The 12,010-nt window shown below is 34.6% G+C and overlaps 1 protein-coding gene across 1 annotated transcript; it reads right to left on the reverse strand.

Moving 5' to 3' along the window:
* Window positions 1-1,345, reverse strand: LOC118741732 (polyadenylate-binding protein-interacting protein 2-like). Its single transcript, XM_036473705.1, has 2 exons — window positions 669-1,345; window positions 1-484 (listed from the first exon to the last, which is right to left on the reverse strand). Exon 1 carries the CDS (start codon window positions 1,151-1,153, stop codon window positions 779-781), a length of 375 nt encoding a protein of 124 aa, XP_036329598.1. The 5' UTR covers window positions 1,154-1,345; the 3' UTR covers window positions 1-484; window positions 669-778.
* Window positions 1,346-12,010: the final 10,665 nt, after the last annotated feature.

Raw genomic sequence — 12,010 nt, forward strand, 5'->3', positions numbered from 1 at the left:
TCAAATCTTCCTAATATCAACTCTGGACTAACAATTTATCATTTTATCACTTATTTAAAACTAGATAAATGTTTTTACAACAAACAAAAAATGGCCGAAATGCTCTCATTCTCGTTTGCACTGCTGTTGCAGTCTGAGGCAAGAGTCTTCCTGAATCAAGTAGATCGTCTCGATAATAACATAGGACGATTCGAAAGTTATGCGTGGGTTGAGGTAATTATGAAAAATATATGAATATAAATGTGTATAAATACCCACAATAAATTAAAAGCGATTTGTACGTTGGACTTGCAACAAACAACTTGCTAAAATATTAGCTGTAAAATTTTTTAGAAATAGCGCATGGCAACAAAAAGTCAGCTTGAGTAAATTATTGTAATTCAAAATTATTTTTTTGCTTTTTGTTTGGCTTTTAGTTTTTTTGTATGCTTATTTGTGATTCCTTTTCCTTGAATTTTATGCGCCTCTTGGTGTTAATGGCCAACTGAAACAAAACAAAAGCGAGTAAATATTACTCGCGTTGCACATGTACGCTGATGGGTTGGTGATTTTTTGTTTGGTTTTCTTTAAATATATACTTTAATAAGAATATTAAATTTTCTGTTTATTTTTGTTTGTTTGTTTTTGTGTTGGTTAGATTTTTATTTTTTTTTGTTTAGGGCCATTACCTACAATTTCCGATAGTATTGTTGATGCGTTGCGTTTTGATGATTTTATTTAAACGTCGTATGTTGCATTAGATTCCAGTTTGTGGTGTGTGAAATAAATAATGTTAGGCTTACGAAGTACCTAGATCAATTATATGCTTTTGCGGAACGAATTCAGCGGCCAGAGGATTTAGAATGGAATGCTCTACATTGCATTCGCTCACAGCGAGCGAGGATAATGCTGCATTTAATTCTTCCGTCTTTGCTTTCTGCCACTCAGCCAATTCAGCTTCGAGCTCGTCCTCAAGCATTGCCTCAATGCACTCTTTCATAATGTCCTCTTCTTCGAGACGTTTCAATTCATTCTTATCGAACTCTTCTTCATTCTCCATCCACAAGTACTCGGAGAAATCCTGTTCATCTTCCAAATCTGATAGGGAATCATCCTCCTCCACTACATATTCAAATTGGTCAGACCAATCATTTGAAGGAACTTTCACAATCATTTTGTTTGTCAGTTTTTGTTTGAAGCTTTTACAAACCAGAACTTTTGTAAATCCGCTTATATCTGCTAAAATGCCAAAGAATTGCTGCTTCAAAAATTGCACTGAAAATTTTTCAATAATTCGTTAACACTACAAATTTATTAAAAATTATACACAAAAAATTTGACGTCCACACGTACAAAATCTTGTAGCTCGTACCGACCATGATACAAAAAAAGAAGGTAGTTTCATTTAATGACATTCGTTGTTGTTGCTAACCATTTGACTTTTAATAAAATTATGACATTTCATCAAATTCATGCTACCTGATTACTAGAAGAAATATATTTTTTTAAGCAGAAGATTTTATCAGTACATTCAAAGATGTGGAATATGATGAACTAGAAAATTATGCCGGCTAAATGATTTCGCAAATGGGGTTGACGACTAGGTTTCAGAACGCATGAAGAAAGTGTAACTGCAAAACCGCGTAACTGACATTTTTTTCAAAAAATTGGATTTGCTCACACAAGCTCTTGGCTCAACCCTTATCCAATCGTCCTGAAATGGGATTTCTTTGTAAAAAAGAGAACCATTTTGAAATGTGAGTGTTTTTACTCTCTTCTAAATAATTTATGCAACCTCACATACGCAGTTGTGCATTTTGTTGGTACACGGTTTTGTACTTTAAACGACGATCTGTTAGCTGTTTATCGGAGGGCGGTCTGTTCAAGCCGACTTCAGGTGTTTTGCATAAATTGAAAATTTGTGAAATTTAATGATGCTAAAAGCCTAATTTTTTGCAAAATCTGATGAGAAATTTAAAAGCAAACTTGAACCTAAATATAAAAAGGTTTTATTTGGGAAGAACATTCTTTAGAATTTGATTTTTAAATCGCAAGATTGCATTAAAAAAAAAAAAAACAGAAAAATGCGCGCGTGGTTTTTATTACAAAATGAAAAGAACAATTACGATGAAGTCTCCTTTAACAGTACCAAGTACTGATAATGGTTTTTGATTTGAAATGTTATTACATTAGTATAAATATGGGAAAGAAAATACTCCGATTTATTGTTTTAATATCATCAAAGTGGCAAGGCCGTTGATAATACTCACAAATTATGAAACTTCAAAAAATTTTATTATCCGTCAAAAGTTGTTTATTGAAACTACCTTCTTTTTTGTATCATGGTACCGACCATGGTGGAATTATACAAGGTGTTGTACGTAGTGACAGCTCATGTCGACGGCTCCCTTAGAAAAGGTTGTAATATGGAAGCACTAGAGAAACGGGAAGAAAAAAAGCCCGCTTTGCGAAGTAGTACGAAATTTGGTACTATTTTTCATATCAAATTTTGCATACAAATAGCTACAAACGGTATATTATAAGCTAAATTCGCGAAAGTAGTATATATTACGTACTACTTATGCAATAAATGGTAATTTAGTTTATTAAACACAATGTCCTATAATTATAGTCAAACTTCCAAAACCAAAAAATTAGGGGTGACCCCGAGTCGTTACAACATGACGGAATCGACAAAAGGGCGCATCGACGGATGGGGAGAATATTTCATCGTACAAAATGCCAACTAAAGATGTGGAGCTTGTATCGCAATGCAAGCTGCGACCGTTCTGAACTGAGATGCCAGACAAATGGTTTCTACAAATTGAGGCCACCTTTCAGTCGTACAAGACCACATCTTATGTCGGTAAATATAATCTGGTTCTCTCAGCAATTAGCAGCGATGCTTTAAAGGAAGCTGCGGATGTTTTAAAAACCTTACCAACTCAAGACCGATATATTAACCTCAAAAGTCAACTACTGTCACGTTTTACTGATTCAGCCGACCCACATAGGGTATTTGGCTGATTTAGGCGGCCAAAATTATTTTTATGAATATTTCAACTCGAAATGTTCAGAAAAGACGTGTTTTGATATTTAGAATTGTAAATGTTTAAAATCAAGTAAAGGAAGGGGAGGACGTCCCATTATTCCACCAAAACAAGAAACTTAACGTTTGACATCGATAGACTCCATGTTGCCGTGGTCCGATTGTAGGAGGACGCATACTTACGTGTTCGTATCTAGGTTGGAAGATTAAATGCATTGGTGCAATATGGGAATCGGAAATGGTTTTGAAAACGCTTTATTTTTAGCAACCTCCTAGGGTGGTCACCGGTTAAAAAAATCAGATTCCACTTTAATTTAGGGAATTAGATAATTCAAATATGTATCACAGTAAAAGTAAGAAAATGTAATAAAACTACATTTTTGTAATAATTACAGTAATATAACAGTCTTATTTATTGTTAAATGAATGTTGTAAGTATTAACTTGGAGTAAATTAGGGTCCACAATTACTGAAACATCGGCGTTTTCGTATTTTAAACGTATTGCTTTTCCATGCCAAGATAATTAAGTGCACCGAGTTTGGTATAAATTTATACAAATTGACAGCATCGCGACAATTGTGCACCCTACGTCGAATTTGTCCAAAAGCAAGTCAGACGCATTCTAAGCTAACCTGTTGAAGGATTACATAGAGATCACACTACGTGATGCTGCACCAAATGTCGATAGTGAAACAACCGTACACCACATTGTCACCAATGGTCCCCCAGTCCACGAGCGCCCACGCAAACTCACTGGTGAGAAGTTAAACGCCGCAAAAGAAGATTTTAATCTGTTGCTGCATCATAGGTGTCATAACACCTTCGAGCAATCAATGGACAAGTCCCATCCACATGATGCCCAAAGAGTCCGGTGGCTGGCGCACTGCAGGAGACTTTCGCTTAAAAATCAACATAAAAAAATTCCATATCGGTGGAAGTGAAGTAGTCTACTTAGGCTATTCTGTGAGCCAGCATTGTTACCAGCCTCCTGAGGAAAAAGTTATCCAAAGCCTCAAACAGTTGTTGACTCGCGCCGCTTCCTCGGTATTGTAAATTATTAAGGCCTGTATGCAGCTCTCAAGAAAAGCAAAAACTCCATATAAAATGACGTACAAGAAATGGCTAAGAAATTTTCTTGAGTCAAATTTCCTTAAGGCAGTACGCAGTTCTTAAGAAATTTACTACGCTTTCTACTACGGTTTTCTAAAGTTTTTTGTGAAAAAAGAGCACAAGGCAACCCAGGTTTGCAACAGAAATATATGCCCGTTCCATTATTTCTTGAGGAAAGAGTGAGGCAACAGGCTGTGAAGTATCAAAAATGTCAAAATTCCTTGGACACACACACGAAATAATGGCAATTTTTTCTTGACCGTTTTCTTGAGAGCTGCATACAGGGCTTTATAGGCGTATTTTGCCTCACGCAGCAGAAATTCAAGCTTCCCTCAGTGAGTGCCTGAAAACAGCGCCCATCTCGCTGTAAATCCTTTAGAGAATACACAAAGCCCACGTTTTTTGTCGAATTAAAGTTTAAAATTTGTTATTTAATTTTCCGTTGTCAACGAATAAGAATAAAGTAAATGTCAAATAATTGTTCAGTGATTGCAAATCAGTTTTAGAATAGGGAATGAGGTAGTTTAGTACTTTTTTTAAGGCGGTAAAATGTAGTTTTTTCAAGAGGGAAACATCGATTTTGCTAAGGGAGTCAAGATGGCGGATTAGAGCGAGAACGCTGTCAATATCCAACACCTTGTATTATTCCACCATGGTACCGACCATGATACAAAAAACAAGGTAGTTCCATTGTCACTTTTTCGTCGCCATATTAACAACCTGACAATTAAGCAGATTGTGACATTTCGTGCTACCATACCCAATATCTAAAATCCTTCAAATTTTCTTATTAATGTTTTGTCGATTTAAAAATATTTTGTTCTTAAGCATAGCATAATAAGAAATAAACAAGAAATAAGTGTTAAATTCCACAACATTTCGTTGATACATTTTTGCAACATGAAGCTAGCAACACAATTTTCATGACATTTTTAAATACACATGTACATTTTAAATTGTGTGATAGCTGACAGTTTATAGAATTCAGTAGCGACGAAAACAAAGGGGGGTTAAGTGGTTAAACCTTACCCAAGTCGATCATAAAACTTGCGACGCAATTTCGGCTTATGCCTGTGGGTCTTGGCAAGAATATAATCCCTGAAGGTTTAGCTTAAAATGGTTTTCGGGATACACCCTGTGATCATGTTACTTTCCAGAAGGTGTGGCGCCCGTTTTTCTGTACATATTTCCATTGGAAAAATGCCTCATCTCAGTATGCTAGGTAAATGCTTCCAGAGGTTTTTATGCGTCACCAGAATTTTAGTTTATTTGGCTTATACCGCTAGCTCTTTTGAACGGCTACGAGATTGTTTTCATATACCCCCATTTTTCATAGGTTTGGGATTGATTTCATTTACCTCTATTCCTAGTTCTACGGTGGCATGCCGCATTTTCCAATAAACTCTTATTTTTCCATGAGCTTAAGATTGACTTCATATACATATATCCATACAAAGTTCCAGGACACTACCACAAATACTTCCAGAGATATCCACTATGAAAAATTCGATTTGTATGGAAGGTTCTACACGCCCTTTAGATATCGGTTTTGTTTTAGCCTATAACCATTATTGGAAAACTTGTGTCCGAAATTTCAAAAAAATCGGCATTGTGACTCCTCAAGCGAAATGATTGCAAAATAAATAATATAAAAAAAACTTTTTAATATACAACGCTTTTATAAATGGACTAAAAAGTAGAAAATAATATTTCTCAGTCCCATAGAATTTGTTTTGATAACTTTTGATTTTGAGATTTTAGCAAAAGTCGTTATAACCAATTTATGAGATTGAAAATGAAAAGCGTGGGGCGCATATAATAGCCACCTGAATTGATATGAAGGGTAATATATGTTCGTATGTATGTGGATATATGAATAACGACCGCTTAAAATCGATCTCAAATTTGTACTTTCGCTGAAGAAATTTTAGGTCTATGTTATGTAGTTTGCCTATTGTCAATTAAATATAATGCTTTGTATTGCATGCGCTCCACGCTTTTCATTCTCAATCTCATAAATTGGTTATAACGACTTTTGCTAAAATTTCAAAATCAAAAGTTATCAAAACAAATTCTATGGGACTGAGAAATATTATTTTCTACTTTTTAGTCCATTTATAAAAGCGTTGTATATTAAAAAGTTTTTTTTGATAGTATTTATTTTCTACTTTTTAGTCCTGTCTGAATAAAATTTTGCAATAGATATTAAAATAATTCAACGATATTAATAGAAAGGTGCACACACATGCATTTACATATATATGTACATACAAACGAGCACCAATTAATTTTATTTAAAGAAATGGCGTGTCGTCTATTTCCGCTGTAGCAAACGTAGTACATAGGGCGACATCTAGATGTCATCTACCTCGCCCTATTCCCTACAGCTGTCGCCCTATGCACTATGCTTTTTTATAGGAACTTTTCAAAGCTTTGCTTTGGTGTCGAACACACAACATTGAAAGTTTCTGGATCCACAACATTGAAAGTTTCTGGACGCACAACATTGCAAGTTGATAAAAGCGTTGTAATAAAATGAAATCAAACATCGTAGTTGACCAAAAAAGAATATTCGACTTCATTCTCTTAACTTCTCAGAATGTAGAAAAGCTAAGAGATATATAATAAGATAGGATATATTAAAACAGCCTCCAAAACATTTACTAAAGACACCCCTGGAGTACACAAATCAGTTTTATTGAAAATTTGTTTTTATCTATTTATTTTATCCTTCAATTTTGGGTGCGTCAAAATTTCATGTGAAAACAATGTGTTGCTAGAAAAATTTTACGGCCCATGGGTACCAAATTACATTACATTGCTGTTAAATGGACAAAGACAAAATGTATTAAATAACACATCGAAATGTGTAATTTCAGTAATTTGTGTAAATGTGTAATTTCAGAATTACATCAGAATCACGTATCCGATATAGAAAACTACATTGTGAAATAATGAGATGACATGAGGACACTAACATAATTTGAAAATATGTTCACTAAAATTGTATTAATATTAAAATAAGGATTTGGCAAGTTGTTATCGAATTTAATGTAAAATTTAAACGTTTTCAAGATAAGATATTGATTATTTTTAAAAGGTATATATTAATACAACTATTTTCTTTATAATCCCAAATTTAGGATATAAAATGTCCCACCGCACAAACCTTACAATTGGGTAATGCCGCTTCGAATTTTTCACAATTGAGCAATTGTCAAAAATCTGCTTTTTAATCAAAAAGTTGTTTATTGAAACTACTTTATTTTTTTTTGTATCATGGTTCCGACAGTGTTTCTTCTCACAAAAATTCTAAATTGTTAAAATCTATTTGCATGTGAAACATTTTCCATACAAAACCAGCGATTAAATGGCAGCTTTTGGAAAGCTCGCCCAACTCAGCAGCACAACCGCTGATTACTGGGCCTGGCACAGAATGGTGGATCAATGCTTCGAGAAGCGAACCAATTTACTAAGAAAGAAAGTTGCAACCATGATACAATAATTTTTAGAAGGTAGTTTCACTTCTTCTTCTTATCCGCCATGTTAGCTATCTGACAGAAAACGTGTTTCGTATTTTTTGTTGTACCAACTTTTTCAAAAAAAAAATCCAGCTTTTGACGTTGGAAAAATAAAACAAAGAAAAGCCAAACATATAACTAGAGAAATTTTCGAATATTTTGTAATAATTTTCTTCATAAAAAATTAACCGCTGCTTTCGTGGATATTGCAACACACGGAATAGATGCAAGGACACAGCTATAAGAGCCACCGCACACCACAGACTTTATCGGCCGCCTATTTAAATGAGAGGGCTCGCCTGAAATATGTACATGAAGATGTATGGAGGTGCGCACATTACACCAGCTTAATCGCTCTGACCAATAAGTTGTGGTGCAATGGAAAGACTAGCGAGCACATCTAAATTGGCGGCCGATAAAGTCCGTGGTGTGCGATGGATCTAATCCATTATAAACAAGAAATATTGCTGTTATATTTTAATAAAAAATAAAATAAACAAGTAAGAAAGTCTAAGTTCGGGCGGAGCCGAACATTAAATACCCGGCGCAAGTATTAAATATATGTTTTTTCACCCTTCCGAAACCTTCCGCTAGATGGTAAGCCGAGGTGTATCAATTTTGAGTAAATTAGCGTCCTTCAATTTTGAAATATTGAAGTTTCAAGCATTTCCTAAATTTACCGTTATATGAGAATCGGCCGTTATTTTAGTCCGATTTCAATAATTTTCAACGTTTTGCTTTTATGTGGCAAGTACAATAACCATACCGAGTTTGGTACAAATTGGTAGAACGGTTACCGATATACTTATATGTGATCATAAGTGGGCGGTGCCACGCCTATTTTCCAAAATTTTACCATAAACGTATTTCTTGGTAAAGAATTGTTGCAAGCATCAATTTTGAATAAATTAGCTTCAATGTTTAATGATTTATCGAAGATTTTGTATTTCTCTAAATTACCGTTATATGGGATGTGGGCGTGGTTATTGTCCGATTTTAAAAAGTTTCGGCGGTTTTTTATGCTGTACCAAGGCCAACAACTGTGCCAAGTTTGGAAGAAATTGGTGTAGCGGTTACCAAGATATACACATGTAACCATAAGTGGGCGTGGCTACGCCCATTTTCCAAAAATTTATAATATTCTTATTTTTCGTCTAAAAATTATTGTAAATATCAATTTTGAGTGAATTATCTTCAGTAGTTACTAAAATATCGCAGTTTTCGTATTTCTGGAAATTACCGTTATATGGGAAGTGGGCGTGGTTACAGTCCGATTTCGCCCATTTTCAATACCAACCTACCTTGGATTAAGAGAAACCTACATACCAAATTTCGTTGAGATATCTCAATTTTTGCTCGAGTTATCGTGTACACGGACGGACGGACAGACAGACATGGCTTAATCGATTTCTTTTTTCATCCTGATCATTTATGTATACATTTGTCTATATCTATCTCGATTCGTTTTGGCTGTTACAAACAACCGTTATGTGAACAAAATTAATATACCCTTGTGCACAAGTGCGCTCGGGTATAAAAATATCTAAAATAACAAGCGATAATCCCCAAGTTCTATATCGTAGCAGTGGCCACATTGCGTGTTTGTCACAGACGCGGTTTATGTCAAAAATTTTGAAGTGAAACTACCTTCTAAAAATTATTGTATCATGGTTGCAACAATTTTAATTTTTTCAATTTAAATTTTTTACCTTTTACGTATTTCGCATGGCACGCTTTGATGTAGAAGAAAAAAATCAGAACAGTTTTTGGCAACTTCGATACTAGAAGCAACAACAAAATACAGGCAAATGTTGTTTTTGCTCAAATGCTCTAAACCTGTTTGATAGGCCTTGAATTAAACAAAAAAATGTGATATAATTCATATGAAGAAAGTAATATTCACAAAATATTTTTACTTATGAAAAGTCTAACAAAATATAGGAAAAGCATCGTCTTTAAAAACTGCTCCACATATTGGACATAGCGCTTTTGTATAAATTTTTTCTGCATGCTTTTTAATATATGTTGAAAACATTGCTGGAAAACCTTCAAATGTTTGCATGGAACCATGTCGCAATAAACAGATGAAGTAATAAAACGGCTTTCTCGCTTTATTCTGACATTCGACTGCCTTATAGTCACATTTTATAGGCAAATTTTCAAATAAAGCAGTGGGCACCTGGTAAATTCCACTATGGGTGGGATGCACGCAATAACACCATACACAATAATTCCCATTACTTGGACGACATTAAAAAGCAGTTTCAGAAGTGAACTAGTGTTATTTTATAATTTTTCCTTTTTCTAAACGGTTATAATGCCACCAGTACAAAATTGCGAAAGGAGAGGAGGGGCGGGGAACGTGAGCGCGACGCCAGGCACTTTCAAAATTGTATACTTACAAATACGTCCATTTAACTTGTTCATGTACTATTTTTTGTCAAATGTAACTGGGTGACTATTTTGCCTTATTACTCAAATTGTTAAGTATAAAAGTTGGTCTTATTGCTCAACGAATTTCCTTTGTATATCTTTTTTATCAGCTCAAGTTTTGGATAAGCGACTGGCAAAAGTAAATGAAATGGCTACAAATTGCTTCCTCGTCCTAAAATTTCCATGGATTTGTGGTTATATCTGCAATCAGAATGCATTTACGCCAAACCAAAAGCAAAACATTGAACATTTACGTAAACGCTAAATAAAATCTATTTAGTATTTAATATCGCAAATAATCTAGGCCGCTTGAGTCACATGCGCTTTTTAAACAGTTATTTTCGCCTTAAGCCTTTGATTTATGACCTCAAATTGCAACTCTGTCTTCCACTCCACTCTTTCGCTTCATTTCTTTTTTTTTCACCAGTTACTGCCCGCAATTCTTTTCCAATTTTTCTCACATTTTTTATAAATCCCACTGTCTACAACTTTTCGTTTCTTCTCCACTCCACAAACCGCTTCATATTGCTCACCAAACTTTAGTCATCAATCATTTTTCTGCGGTTGCGTGTAGTTTCCCAAGTAGAATGCCAACCACACATTGATGCAGTGCAGCGCGTGTCGCTGAGTTCGATTTGCCGTTGAAAAATGTACCTACGCAGGCACTTATCATTCAATGGCCACAACTGGCCGAACATGCTGCTATATTTTCTCTGTTACTTACTATTTTTTCCCCGACTATTCTCCTTTTCGGGGTTGCTTTTGTTCAACGTTTTGGCTGCGGCAGCAATTTGTTGCTAGACAAATGGCCTTGTAAATGATAGTTCAGCTGTGTTTAATCCTTGATAAGTAACTAAGGATGTACATATGTATGTGTGTGAGCAAGCAAGTTAGTGTTTGGTGTGAATTATATTCGCCAGTTGGTCTTACTATATATTGTGGTAATTTAGCTAAATTCCAAAATTTGATTTTTTCCAATGGTATTTACCCATACCTTTTAGATGGAAATTCTCTTACAATACATAGATACATACATACATATATGAATGAATGAAGACATCGCAGAAAATAGTGAAAATAAATGACATATGTACATACACATATACTTACATTGTACTAATACATATATATAAACATTAGACCGGGTCAGCTCCCTTAAAAAATGATTTCGAGAAGGTATAATCTTTCAACCTCGAAACGTCTTAAAAACACCTAGAATCGAGTTTTTTCCATAGCTGTCTATTTACGATGGGTTTTTACCCATTTTGAATAACGAAACTCTCTTTCAATAAATGATCTTTTTAATTCCATTTCAGTAATCGAAGTAAGTAAGTGAGGTCAACACCTTCTGAAGTATATATTTTCAACTCTATATACATTTTCTCATTTTGAGAGATTTAGCAATTAAAACGGTAAATTCCTCTTCATGTAAGTCTTAAATCAAGTGCTTTCGATTGATAAAAAACTTTTTTTTTTAGCGACCAAGCCTAATGTATGGATATAGACGCATTCATAAATACATGTTGCGGAACATTAATAACTCGGAGATTGGTTTAAATTTGCTCTGTATTGAGTGCGAATGTTCTCAGCCTTCACACAAATGACAGTCGTTTTGTTGTTCTTACGGCTAAGTTAATTATGTTATTAAGAACACAGCAACTTGTCTCTGTCATTGCCTTGCAAACATACAAATTTAGGTTAATCGCGCTTCCCGGCTTATAAGGTAATTCGCTTATGTTGGTTGGGAAGGAAATGCTATGCACCTTGTATTCACTTTTATGCAGCTATCCTAAGCTATTCTATTTCATTCGCTGGCGACAACAAGACAAAATGCCTGAGAATCGTTGGACTACAGAAACTCAAAGTATGCTAAAGAGACGAAATTCCCTTAAATGTCGAAATGTATTTGTCGACATT

The sequence above is a fragment of the Rhagoletis pomonella genome, unplaced genomic scaffold (genome assembly GCF_013731165.1).
Source record: "Rhagoletis pomonella isolate Grant_MI unplaced genomic scaffold, Rhpom_1.0 Rhpom_scaffold_00006, whole genome shotgun sequence".
Lineage (NCBI taxonomy): Eukaryota > Metazoa > Arthropoda > Insecta > Diptera > Tephritidae > Rhagoletis > Rhagoletis pomonella.

Bases quoted from the DNA above. Each gene is read 5' to 3' on its own strand.
- LOC118741732 (XM_036473705.1), bottom strand. From the start codon at position 1,153: ATGATTGTGAAAGTTCCTTCAAATGATTGGTCTGACCAATTTGAATAT.